Raw genomic sequence first — 14,575 nt, forward strand, 5'->3', positions numbered from 1 at the left:
GAGGTCCTAAATTTGTTTAGCCGAATTTATAACCCCGTTGTTGCTCTGGTTGCATATCAATGGAAGCTATTTCTTCATATGTTTTATAACATTGGTTTAGCATTAAAGATGATCTACGTGGTGTCATCTTCTCTCTTTCTGAAAAGAAAAGAAACTTGGTGCGTATCAGATAAACTTAGGGAAACAGTTTCTTATTTCGATTAATCGATCTGAGGACTAGCGTCACTATTTACTCTGCTGCTCCTGTCCTGGAGTGCACAATGTTTTGCCTCCACCCAGTTACTCCAAGCTGGCCCAGTCGTCTCTCCGCCCAGTCGGCGGGGCTGTGCGGGGAGATAAGAGTTCAGGGTGTGCCTGCCTGCTCTTGAAGTCGGCCTCTCTCCGTCTGCGCGGCGCAGTTTCTCTTTTGAAAGATGACGAGCCGCTGCGCAGAAGCGAAGCCGCGCTGCGCCTAACGTCCACTCAGAGTGACATTTGTAATTCCTGTGGGCGTTGCTGCTGCCGCTGCACTGGCACACAGGGCATTGTTGCTCAACTTTGAGAAGTACAGTGGGTGGATTTCTTTTCTCGAGCTGAGACGGAATGTGCAGATTCCGCGACTGTTCCTCGCCTGTTTTTCCAGCGGAACATCGTCGTGACTCCGGTCAATCTACAGCGGCTAACAGCGTCACCAGCGACAAGCATGCAGCATGACGTGGAGTTGCACTTGTGCTTCTAACAGGCTGTTTACCTGCGTGGAGACGGGGCAAGGTTCCACGTCGTGTCCGTGCAGGAGCTTCATGAGCTGCGGCCGTGGGTAACGCTAGCTCTCCATGGAGGACCGCTGGACCGGCAAACAACACTTTAAGTGACACTTGAAAGATGATGAACCAAGACCAAGAAGGGATTTCCTTCCCGGTGCCGTCCCTCGGTGCTGGTCCCGACAGGGAGGCTGTCAGCGGGGAACATTCCAGCAGCAACAGCGGTGGAGGTGGTGGAGGAATTCCAGCAGCCGGGACTTTCTGGCAGGATCCGCTGGTTGGAGGCAGCGGACACAGCCCGACCTCCGGGGACAGTCCGGTGGAAACCGGAGGCTTGCTGTCTGCCGGCAAGTCGTGCAAAAGCAGGCCGGTGACGGTGGCTTATGTGGTGAACGGCGAGGCGAGCCAGCAGAATAACGCGGAAAGCATGGCTCTCCAGTGTCTGAAGGACGCCTGCGACAGGGTGGGCAGCAAGCTGGACACGGTGAACTTCAGTAAACTGGACTTTGGGGAGACCACCGTTCTGGACCGCTTTTACAACGCAGGTGAGTCAAATGAAACCCAATTATTCTACAGCCTGTCCCTTTAAAACTCCCCTAACTTCCTCCAACAAGTATCAGATACACTCCCAAAACAAACTCTTAAAGTCTAACGAGTATTAAATAGTGAGTGTAAGGATTATATCACGATGGGAAAACAACTCGCATACATTCTGCGGGTGGAAATGATGTAAATTTAGCAAAAACAAACAAATCAAAATATGATTTCTTGGAATATAAATTCTTATAACCATGAACTATATTTAATCCCTTTGAGTCCTATTTGCCTGAAAATTAGTAATTATTTTAAATCAACCAGTTGCTAACAAGTCCTGGAAAACAAAATGATATTCTGTGTATGTTTACATTATGAGATTGCAACCTGCACCATAACATTTAAGGTGACGGAGCAGTCAGTACTGTAATCACCAGACAATTGATAGTAACATACCTACTAAAACATAGTGAAATAAATTGGTTAAATTCAAACCAATTGGATTTATGCTACTTTGACTCGTCTTTCCATGTTAAAACAAACAACATTTCTAATCATGTTGTAATAAAGCTTTAAACATTGATGAAATAATAAACTTTTAAATTGTTTTCTACTGAGGAGGTAGGGAAACCTTTTCCCAAATAATGTAACTTAGCATACAAGCTAGTCTAATTTTTAGCATTAGCGCAGTTGCTAAACTAAGTAAAGCTGGTTGGAAACTCAAAATCTTACTCCAACTCAACTGTTTCAACCTCAAGTGTTGAAAACTACATGGAAAAACTAACATTGATGATTCAAATTTAAATCCTTTTAACCGCTAGTATTCGGAATCCATTTTTACAGTGTACTCATTCCAAATTAGTGTAAAACCTTTAATCAAGCCTCTAAAATGATTTTTGTCACATTCATCTCTGCCCTCCATTAATGTGACTAAATTCCAGTGACTGTGGATCCATAAGGAGATTTAATCCCCCTCTGAAGAGTGATTGCACCATGAGGGACACGAGGAATTTCTGGTTTTGATCTCAACTTTTCTAATTATTCAAAAGTGACGTAATGCATCAGCGCTCTTCTTAGAAATGGTTTTTGCATAAGGAAGCATTACTCCGCTCTCCTGGAACCCAACTTGGATCCCTGCATGTCAGGACTTGATGCTGCAACATGCAGCCATAGTTTCTTCCATGTTGAACTGAGTGAAACTCAAAACATCGATTTGGGTTTTTATATTTTGCACCGCAAGTGTCAGGGTTACATTTCCTCTTTCCCTCCTTTTAGCCATGATGTTGCTTTGCTCTGCCGTTACCGCTATCTGTGCAGCTATTGGTCTTCTGTATGTAGCATTACAAACCTCTTATATTGAAGCCGGTATCTTGGGTGAACTGAAAATCGCTTGTGGCTCTCGTTGACTGGAACACAGCAACCAGTGTTTGCATTTTTCACATTTCTGTGTCAGGACTCCTTCTGCAGACACAACAAAGATTAAAAAACAAAGAATGTTTGATTGTGACAGCTTCTTCAATCCACTCAAATTGTTTGTTCTTACAAAAAAAAACTACAGAAATATTCAGGAGCAACCTTGTGTGAATCAAAAAATATGCATTCCTTTTCTCTTTGTTAGAGTAACAAAAAATGTAAGCAATTTCTTCTGGTTGGTTTTTACCTGAATGGTATTTTATGGCATTTCTGGAAGCTATAACTTAATGTTATCTTACCATAAGACAGTTGTTGTTGTTTTTAACTTGTATGTAACAAAAAGAAATGAAAATGGCACTAGTGTGATGTATACAGTCAAAGGCAGGGTAACGGAGAGTTCAATTAGGTCATTTCTAAGAAATGTTGGGACACGAGCTGGAAATGTTACTGTTTCAGCCAGTAGTTTAAAGACTTTATCTCAAAACTGCGAGAAGAAGAAGTGGAAGAAAATAATCTGCATGTAGAAAAAACAATAAGTTGGAACTGGAAGTTTAGCATTTATGAGAGATAAATGAAGGACTTCTTCTCAGAGAACCATCAGTGTGAAAGATAAAGAAAACAGGTCTCATTAGAGAGGACACAAATTCATTCACTGCTTTACAATTTATATAATTTTACCAAGACATTTCGGGGTGATCATTAGTGATTCAATGTTAATGTGCGATTGAAAAGTTTTATGTTTTGAATGTGGTTTACATTCTGTTTGTCTAAATTCGACATTAGTAGACCTGTCAGGAGAACAAATTTTTCTGTATGATAAATTGTCCCAGACGTTATTGGAATAAATTATAATATTGTTGTTTTGAGGACATTAACAAGTAATATGATGGTAATAATGACATAATAATGCAAGACCACATTCTCAAAGAGAAATAAACTTTGAATTCCAATTAATTTAACACTGGAATTGGAAATAAATATAAAAAATAAATAAACAAAACAACAAATAAAATGAATTGTGAAGTCTCTGCAAACAAAATTGTTCGTCAAAAAGAGGCTAGTTGAGACTAAAGCACCAGACTGCAGACGTTTGTCATCCAGTTGTTGCCAGAAAGAGAAAAAGGATAATTTGTGCAAATGATTAATTAATTGATTAATCGATTTATTACTCATTAAACAGGCGTACAGGTTATCACTGTTACCTCTGAACAAGACGACTGTGATTTTTAAAGTCTTTTCTCTTTACCGTTTTTGTGTATTTCTCTCTGGGTACTCCAGCCTGCTCCCACCATCCAAAAACACGTCAGATTATCTACCTGCTTGTTTGTTCTGTGTCTTTGTGTTGCTCTGTGATGGACAGCTCATGAAATGCACGATTTTCTTCTAAGAGAGTTCAGTGAAATGAGAGGTTTTGCTTCCGTTTCATGTAACAGACCTGTTGCTTCTTGTACTGTTATTTGCAAAAACATAATAAGTTCCCGCTCTCATGTTTTGTCTCCCTTCTGGGAACTACAGTGGGACATTCTCACGACAGAAAACAATGAGGGCAGTGCTGTTTTCCCAGAAAAATCCTGCTGTGCTCAAACACACTTCTTCATCCTCTTTCTGCTGGTACAAGAGAGTTCAGAGGATAACAAAGAAACAAAAGAAGTTTAGAGGCAGAGCTCAGCAGATTGAACCAGAATGATTATGTGTAGTGTGTCTGTGAATGGCCTCCTCACATGATGCCGTCCAACAAGAGTTTATTTGACGGAAAGATGCCAGAGTTTTGTTGCAGGAGCTCCAGGCTTCAAAAAAGAAAAAAACAAACAAACAAAAAAACAGACTAGCAATAATCACAAAATATTAAAATCTGACCAGTTCTGGTCAAATCACCTACAACCCAACAGATGAACAGTCAGCATTCAGTTTGCTTTAAATGTAATAGTTGTATTACTGTAGGGCTGCCACTAATTTAATTATCGATTAATCTATCAGTTATTCTGACGATTAATCGATTGATCGGACAAAAATGACCACATTTAGCATATTTTTTATTAAAAAACTCAAGCCTGACTGATAATAGTTACATTATGGTAATGCTGCAACTAATGATTTTAATTGAGTAATGTATTGAATATTCTGGCGATTGGACAAAAATTGCCACATTTTGCGTGCTTTTGAACAACTTAAACCTTTTTTATGTTAGAAATGCATTAAAAGGTGCAAATAAACACGTCGGTTTCTTTTTAGATAAGAAAATAAACATTTTGTTGCCTAAAATGTAATAATACAGCATGCCTTTTGCATATGGTTGATCATTTGTAGCAAAGGATGCATCTACAGCTAAAAAGTACTTCTAACATCGACATGGACGGGAAAAGCTCTGCCCTTTCTGCTTGACTTTGTATCAGTATGGTGTTGATTAAGCTTTGGATTCAATCTTAAATAAAGATTATTGCTCTTTCAGTAAATTAGCTTTTTTTTTGAGTCTGTACTCCAGTTAACGATTAATCGATTACTAAATTAGTTGACGATTATTTCAATAATCGATTAATCGTGATTAATCATTTCAGTCTTATTCCATATCCTGTCTAATCTCCAGCTTTCCTGTTAGCTGTTGTTCCTGTTAGTATTGTGTTTCCTTTATTTGCAGTTGTGAGTCTCTAAGGTGTGGTTGAGTTGGGAGCACCCGGAGTACCTTTATTTGTATTTACTGTGACCTTTGGAAGTGGAGGATTTAATTTGCATGTTTGCTGGTGTGTGTGCTGTGAAAACGACGGCGTTAGTTTGGTATGCTTGTCTGCTTTTCCTTCATTTGGGTCTCCTTGGGCTCTCGCTGTGTTTTTAATTAATCCCCCTGTGAAAGTGAAAAGCTGCTGAGGCGGCAGCACTGCAGGAATTAGAAAGCAAAATGGTCAGAATATTAGAAAAGATATTTCTTCAAAGTGTAATTACTATCAGTCTCATTGCTATCTGAAATAAGTTTAATCAGAACTTGAAAATAACATAAAAAATTAACATTGAGGCCAAAGATTTAAGAAAACAGCCTCCTTAGAGATCAGAAGTATGTTGCTTCACTTCATCTCTTTTTCTTTTCTTAAGCTGATTTGAGTTATTCTCCCGAAGACAGGACAAACACACCCGCATTACACCACCTACTTTATCAGGAATGCTTTGGTTTATCACTCTTATTGATCATTGGAGAACAGACTGGATAATGATTACATTAATCATTTACAGGAATTATAGGAACTTGGAGAGATTTCACAGTTGTTACTGTAAGACAAACTCAAGAAACCAAATAATTTGACCTTGAATAGTCAGCAGGCTGAGAACACTGTAACTCATTGACCATCAATCTGGGCCAGTTTACGTCTTTGCTAAATTACCAAAAAGCAATAAAAAAAAATTTAAAGCTCAAATTATGAGTCCCTTTTTCAAATCTCAATTATGTGCAATATTGTTCAAGTTTGGCAGAAATTAGATATTTGTTAAAGTTGTGATTTTGATGAAAAATATTACGTGATTCTGGATATTAAAGAATATGCATCATTAATAAATTGGCTACAGATCGGGGTCAGGCAGCAGCTTGTAGTTTGGTGCTTTAATTTTGATTTGAATCGAATCAGATCAAGCTTAGGAACAGATGCTATTTTCTGCTGAGTACATTCACTGGTCAGCTGTCGATGTACTCGGTGAACCAGCTGATTCACTGGTCAGCTGGTTTCCAAGCTGACCAGTGAATCTTTAACACCCTTTAACGTTATAGCACAGAAGTTAAAAATTAAAGGTGAACAAGTTAGGAATGCACTATAAGCCAAACAAAACATATTCACCACATTTCTTTTGCTTAAAATCACTCTTGGATGATGAGATTTTATTATGATCAGTTCTGCCTATTTTGAGCAAACAGATGCGCAATTATACAACATCTTTGAAAAGCAGAAGTGGAGTCTCCTGCACAACCAGCAAGAATGCTGTGGAAGTGGTTTCTACCAACAACAAAACACTTGTTTTTTCCAGCAGCCATTGTATAGCAGATACAGCGGTAAAACCAGCTGACCAAACATGCTGGAGCTCAGTTTTGGGTTGCTAGGTAATTGTGTAATGCTCATTGAATGTGACCTAGCAACCTAAGGACATTAACTTATTACCAAAATGGGATTCTTTTTTAAGAGCTTTGACTGTTTTTAGAAGCAGTTGAGACCCAAATGGAAACACAAAACTAGCAAAATGTGAATTTTGCAAAATAGGTCCCCTTTAATCTCTCAGTGGGTGAGATCCTCGGTTGGCATTATTTCATGTCGGTAGACCACTCTTGTTGTGGGCTTACCTTGGGACTCTCCAGCAGCAGTCTGTGCACTCAGCTTCCAGACAGTGCTGCTCTGAAATCCCTTCAGCTAGCCCTCTGCTAAGTTGCTTATCCTCCCTTCTACTTGTTCGGTTTGCTTGGCTGCATTTCAGGGTTTAGAGCGGAAAGGGTCAGTAAGAATTAGCCCAGGAGCCGCTCACCGGCATCTGGGGAAATCTGCATCCATCTCAGCGGGACAGGCTGGCTGCAGGCAGGAACACCTGTGAATTTTATTCATGCTGGTTCTCAACAGGAACGGTGGTGCAGAGTCCAAATCAGAAGCTTATATTTTTGAATAGTTTTGGCTTAATTACTGCTCTGAATATGTTGTTCTTTCATCTGATTACCTTTTTTGAGTCTGCATACACTATATAACGATTAATTGTTTTACTAAGTTAGTTGACGATCATTTCAATAACCGATTAATTGTGATTAATCATTTCAGCCCTACTTCCTGAGCTTACTTTAGTATAGTCGGGTCTCAAGGTAGCATTCTTCATTTGTTATAAACATTCCCTCTTTTTTTTTTTTAAAGACTCCTAAGGAAAAAGAAAAATGACTGGTTGGTGAAGTGGTGCATTAAAACTCTCTGGACTTAGGAGGTGGGCTGTCGGCTTCTTTAGAAAAAAACAAGTGGCGAGTGAACAAGAACTGACTCATATCAAGTTTAGTATCTTGTTAGGGCTCACCCTTGTTTTGAATACCTCTAAGATCTGTAAGATTTCTCTTGTTGCACGATGTATTTGTGATTTGTTTTGGAGACCACGGTGAGGTACATCTACAGAGTAAAAGCTGTTTGCTTTTCACAGCCTCAACAACTGTCACTGCATTGTCATTTTCTAGCCTGAAAGATGTTAAGCTGCACGCAGCAGGTCCACAAAGACACAGAAATGTCCTATTGTAACTGTGTTCAGGCTCCAGTAGAGGTGTGTTGGCACATTTGTGTTTCTTTCTCACACAATGTGCAGCTTTTGTCTTCTTTGTTTGTGTGCTGGGTCACAGAAAGAGGTGACAAAAAAGAAAAATATGCTAAAAAGAGAAAAGGAGTTTTCATTTAAACCATATGTTTAATGTTTGTTAAATTCTATTATTCAAAAGTGACCACAGAGTCTGAATTATATAAGAATAGCATGTCAGTAAGATGCTATTCTGTCTTTCAGCTGCACAATTACACATTTATTTCTTTTGTCTACTTTATATTAGATTACTTACCAGGAATGTGCCACATACCATTTCTAAATCAGAATAAATTGTTAACTGGAACCACAATAGTCCTTAGTGTTAAATGCAAATGTGTTCTTGATTTATGCTTCTGCTCTGATTAGTTTGTGCAAGTTTAACATTTTGACCTTACTGAATTATGTCTCTTTATTGTTTTAAACTTGTAAAATAGTTTTTTTATTATTGAGAAAATTCTCACATGATTGAAATGACCCAGAAGAATCTCAGTGGCAGCTGTGATAATAGTCTGAATTCTTTAAATTCCTGGATAGGTGGAATAGCCGTTGGCTTTTTCTGCTGCTGCCAAAAGTGGAAAAACTGGCAGCAGCAGAAACGTCTGTTACACTTTTACAGTTTTTCTGATACACAATTGAAACATCTTGAATATAAGTATATATCCAGTTACTTTCATTTGAAACTCTAAAGATCTAAAAAAGTGGATTTTTTTTTCTAGTAAAAGTCTAAGGTGCTAAAGGGTTTTTATATCAAAATATGGATGTATCGGGCGTGCCGTGGTGGCGTAGGGGTTAGCGCGACCCGCATTTGGAGGTCTCAAGTCCTCGACGCGGCCGTCACGGGTTCGACTCCCGGACCCGACGACGTTTACCGCATGTCTTCCCCCCTCTCCTTCCCCCTTTCCTGTCAGCCTGCTTCATGAAAAAGGGACACTAGAGCCCACAAAATGACCCCCTGGAGGGGTTAAAAAATATATATATATATGGATGTATCGCAGGTGATATTGTTGTTGCAATTTTAAAAAAATATATTGCCTAATATATATCGCTGCCTAAAATTGTCTTGAATGTTATTGATGAAGCAAGGAAGGTCCAATACAATCACAATACTGATGTAAACCACGTTTCTCTGAGCTTCACATAAATTTTAACGTCAATTTAATATCATGTTTTGCCTTTTTTAGGCAAACATTTGATCCAAAAAGACTATAAAATGACACAACTAGGGTTGTTGTAATCTATTATTTTAGTAATCGAGTATTCTTTCAATTATTCTTAGTCGATTAATTGACTAAGTTCTACCATAACAGCAGTATTAATACTGGATATCAACACCCGCACAAACTTTTATATTTTTGCATCCCTACATTTACTTTTCTGTAGTTTAGAAACTTAACCTGTATCATCAGTAGCTCACTTTTTAAGTTAACCTAGACAAAAATTATACACATCAGAATTTATATTCAATTTAATAATAGAGGCAGGCTCACAGACATTTGTAAAAAGGGTTAGGTACTTCAGTTCTTAGTTTATGTATTTATTTTCAGTCAAGATGAACCCTCACATTCCCCATTCATTCATAGCTTTTATGTCTATGTGAACGACTGGATTTGGTTCCTTCGTCTCTCACACAGAAACGCATCTACCAGCTCTGTACCGCTGCTATGTGCTCCTCCACCCATTTGTTGAGACTGGGGTGATATGAAATTTATTTACTGGTTTGTCCGTAAAGCTACACTTACGTTGAGCATAAACTACAGCGCAGCCGCCCGCAGGGTTCAGTCTATCCCCTCACCTTTATGAATACACCCGCCGCGCTCTTCACTGCCACCAGGCAGCAACTCCGGGAGAGGAGAGGCTGCCGTACTCAATTTAAGGATGCTTATTGGTCCCCCAAGAAATGATAGAAACCCGACGTTATCATCAATCCGCCCGGGCTTGAAAATTGGATGTTACGCTGCTAACACTTAGCTTTCATCAACAACTCGTAGGGCGGCAGTGAGAGTGTAGCGCAACACAATCACCCAACCTGAGTATGGTACGCTAAGTAATTAAACATAATTTAACGACGCTTCGAGGCAGATAATTTCCCTCGAGGAATTTTAATAATCGAGGTACTCGAATCATTCGAGGAATCGTTACAACCCTAGACAAAACACATGAAGAAAACCCGCATCTGCATCTGCAGCAGCTGAGTCAGTGAAGTAGCTAACTATGCTAGTGCAGGTTATTTGCGGCCATTTCTTCAAGTCGCCATCCCTCCCCTCATTAGCTGTAGGTTGCGGTAAAACAATATTGCCACATGTAAGATGTGATAGCTGGAGTTCCCACATATTTTATAGCCTAAAGCCTCTGTTGAAAGCCGGTTAGCGAGTTGCTAACATGTAAACAAATGGCGGTTCCGGTTAGCGGCGGAAATCGCGCCTATAAATCACGCAAAGCCTCCTGGGGGATAGGAATAAGGTGGATAAAATTCCTCATTTTGCTTTTCATAGAACAGTTTTTTAAAATGGCTCTACTTTATTTTCTTCAAGAACTTCCACTGTGTGATTTCTTGAGTTTGTTGTTAGATCTCTCTTTTTTTTATATCTAGGTGGATTTCTGTTTTCTTTCCATTTTCAAGAAAAGTCGAGGACAAGAGTCAGATTTTTGTACTTCTGTACATTTTCCAATTTATCTCACAAATGGAGGTTAGTTCAGTTTTGAGTGCAAGCAAAGTTCAAGTTGCAGCAAATAAACACTGCTTAGAAAAAGTCAAAAAGGTCATGAAGCTAAAGTTTCGTGTTTGAATAAAACATTGGCAGAAGTGCTGAACCGAATGATCATTTACCTTTTTAACTGCAACTGTGATTTATTTATTTTATATATTTTAACTTACCAATCATCCAATTTTTTTTCTGTATTTGTGTTTTTATTTTTCTATTTTTGTATCCTTCCTTGTTTTCTTTTATGCTTTTAGTCCTCTGCCAAGTTGAAATAATTCAATTGATCAATGAAGATAATAAAATTGAATAGAACGTAATAAATTTAATTTATAAAGTTATTACCTACACTTGCAAGTCAGTGTGACTATAATATTATCTGTCTATTGCATTATCATTCTCACAAAATGCTTAATTTATTTCACAAAACATATAAAAGTCCTGGATACAAACTGTATCCATAACATACATGATATATGCTGTTATATCATGTATGACAAAAAAAATAATATATTGCACATATTGTTAAATCAAGTAAAAATAAAAAGTATGATGTGTTAAAACTACTAAAAGTATTTTTTGTTCCATCCAAAGTTGCATTAAAAGTCCAATAAAAGTGTCATTAATGGACTTTTAATGCAGCTTTGCTTTAAAAGTGCCATTATTTACCAAATGACACTTCATGATAACATTCATGAAGACTCCTTCATGTTTATAACGGATGTTGTCATGTTATGTCTTATGCACCCTTTCAAATAAAGTGCTCCTGTACGTTTTTACTCCTTGCTGTCTGCAACTGTTCCCAGTCCAAATTGCAAAAGCTTTTTTAGTCGAAGTAACCGAGACGCACTGAAACAATATTTATTACACGCTGCCACAAACGTGAATTCAGATTCCCTGAAAAGCAGGCAGGACGTGAATGAAGTAGGGATGTCAAAGCGTCTTGAACAGCAGCGCATGTTTTTCCTTTGCTGTTTGTCAGGAATGGATGAATTCACATTCTGTTCCCTGCCATTTCCCCCTGGGGGCCGAGGCATGGTACCGCTGTTTGTTGCCTCTCCACTCCTGGAGGTTTTACAAAGTGGAGCAGAGGTGAAAGGGAGCCAGGCTGGACTCACTTCCTGCAACATATTTTATCCTATTTTCTGGGTCAGTTTTTTTCCAACACACTTGTATCTAAAAATAAAGATTGCATTTAGCTCTCTGCAGGGCAGGACACTGAAACTACAGAACAGTAGTCGTCTTGAATTCCCCCACACAGTCCTGAGGGAAAAGGGATTAATTTGCCTAGACTGGAAGATCTATGAGAGCTATTTTTTTCTTTTTATGCTTTGGTTTAACTTTTTTTATGGTTTCTTTGTATAAAACATTGATTTAAAGCTCAGTGTAGACCTGGAGAAAATGTCCTCCCAACATTTTCACATAAAGCCTGCACAGTTTTCAAACAAAGCTTTCCTGATGACGAATTGGCAAACGTAAAAAGATCAATAAAAATTCCAATCCACGTGAGTTATGGTGACGCAACCGGCCTGAAACACTCTTTTGTTTCTAAAATGAACAATTAACAAAGCAAGTAAAAACTTAACACAATTAAGTTCCAAAGAAGAAGAAAAAAATCAAATAAATGTCCGTATTGCTGGATAAAAGAAGGAGCTTAAAGTTGGTTTCCTTCCAGAAAGGAAACCATCGGGTGCATAGCGTTCCTAATCTGCGCCAAATTTCCAGGAACAGCAGGCACAGGAAAAATTTGGTTGGAGTATTTCTGCATGTTTCCGCAGGTTAAAGAGATTTCACCACAGCTGTTACCAAAACACCTGCTGGATTTGAACTGCAAACACATGCTTTATAGTCAATGTTTTGCATAAAAATATACAAAAGTGGTTTTCTTTCACTCTGATTAACAACTAAGGGCATCAAACAAGAGATGAAATCCAGTATTTTTCCTGCAAAAACACCAAATCATACCAAGTATTTTTAATCTCTTTTTTAGGGCAAATATCTTGAAATGAGTCAAAACTAACTCACAAGTATCTCTTCAGCAAGATATAGAAGCTTGTTTTAAGTAAATAATTCCTTAATATTGATGAAAAAGTTCCATTGGCAGATAAATTGACTTCTAACACATCAATTTCCCCATGTTATAAGTTAATTTATCTGCGAATACAACAAGTACTTTATCAATAAAAAGAAATTATTTACTTAAAGCAAGCCTCTATATCTTGCTGATAAGTTACTTTTATATTAGTTTTGTCTTAATTCAAGTTTATTAAGCTATTTGTACTAGATAAGAAATACTTGGTAAGATTTGGTGTTCTTGCTGTGAAACTCTCCCACTTTTATAATTGGATAAGTAAAAACGATCACATTATCTTGCAGAATTTCTGCTGTATTTGCTGTTCCTGGAAGTTTTGCAGCGATCTTGAAGGTTAGGCTCTCGAAGGTTTCCTTTTTGGGTAAGAGAAACTTCCCTTCGGTGGGAAAGGATGTGAGGTGGAGCACGGGGACGTTTCTTCGTCACCATCTTTCTTCTTCTCTGTGTGGGAAAAACTCTCTCCGCTAATACAAACCTCGCTTCGCTCCCTCTCCATTAGCGATGAGGGAGAAATCACACACTGACGGCTTCACTCACTTCATTTACAGCAGTTTCCGTACTCCGTCTCCATGGTTACGACATCTTATGTAATTGATTGTAACAAGGACTTTATTTACCTATTGTACCTCGAGTCAAGCCCAGGTTTCCCCGGTTAAAAAAAAAAAGCAGGCCTACACACCTGAGTAAAATGTAAACACTGTAGAGTCTAATGTAATTGCAAGAGCTTTTAGCATCATGTATTGACATTTTGATAAACATAAAAGGTTGTTAGGGTGCGATAGGGGCACATAGCAACACATGAAATGGTTTGTAACTCCATCTCTTAGCAAATCCAGCATGTTTTATAAAAAATCACAGCATCTGCTACTCTGAATATTTTTCTTTTTCTTAAAATATTTCGCCAGCCACCAATTGTGCAAGTTAAAACGATGAGAGGCCTCAACTATGTGAGACAAAATGAGAAAGTAGACGACGCTGCAGGTCTGTGAGAGCCAGAAATGTTGCTCCCACCAAAGTTTCCAAATAAATTCTTAAATAATCAGACAATGTGATTTTTCTGGATATGTTTTCTCATTTTGTGTCTCATAGTTGAGTTCTCCCTATGACGTTAATTACAGGCCTCTCATCTTTATAAGTGGGACAACTTGCACAATTGGTGGCTGACTAAAAACTTTTGTTCCCCCACTGTATATCTATTTTAAATTCTGTTTTTACATTTGTTATATTAACACCAAAGCATTTTTCCAGTCTGTGAATCTGTTTACTGGCAAAGGGAGTAAAATGATTCTGATTGTGAACTACATGCACAGTTTAAGCAAATCCTACAAACGTTTTGAAATTGTTTGTTTGGGAAAGGCAAATTTTATTGTTTCATCTTGTAGGTTCGGCTTTCTAAATTTCAAAATTCAGCCGAGTTGCAGTGATTGGTCAGAAAGGAAGAAAATACTGAAAACATTAAGGTGATTGGCTAGAGTTTCGCAATAAGCAGCAAATCAATTAATCACAAAATTAAAATAGTTTTTCTCTTTTCTCTCTCATCCTACCAAAAACTGGATGGTAAAAATCTTGAATCTGGTTCTTTGGTCTCAACTTTTTTCGAAGGAAAGTTTCGTTTGCAGAGAGTTCATAATTAATTTTTGTGTGTTTATTCTAGATATTTAAAATGTCTTCTAGCTTCGGTGTTAAATGTTCGTTAGAATTTAAAGTTTATTGATAGATGTGTTCTTGCGTTATTATACAGTTATCATTATTTTACTTAAAAATGGTCTCAAAACAACAATATTATTGATTATCAATTCATCATC

General features: G+C 38.0%; 1 protein-coding gene across 2 annotated transcripts in view; it reads left to right on the top strand.

The window, feature by feature from the left end:
- The first annotated feature begins 349 nt into the window (after positions 1–349).
- The window catches only part of map3k5 (mitogen-activated protein kinase kinase kinase 5), a 72,208-nt gene continuing 57,982 nt past the window's right edge, over positions 350–14,575 (top strand). The window contains exon 1 of one of the 2 annotated variants that reach the window (XM_032585074.1): positions 350–1,285. In XM_032585074.1, coding sequence (XP_032440965.1) covers positions 862–1,285 — 424 coding nt within the window. In that variant the 5' untranslated portion in view covers positions 350–861. The remainder of the gene's footprint in view (positions 1,286–14,575) is intronic. The other variant, XM_032585073.1, reaches the window with a different exon arrangement.

The sequence above is a fragment of the Xiphophorus hellerii genome, chromosome 15, assembly GCF_003331165.1.
Source record: "Xiphophorus hellerii strain 12219 chromosome 15, Xiphophorus_hellerii-4.1, whole genome shotgun sequence".
In the NCBI taxonomy this organism is placed as follows: domain Eukaryota; kingdom Metazoa; phylum Chordata; class Actinopteri; order Cyprinodontiformes; family Poeciliidae; genus Xiphophorus; species Xiphophorus hellerii.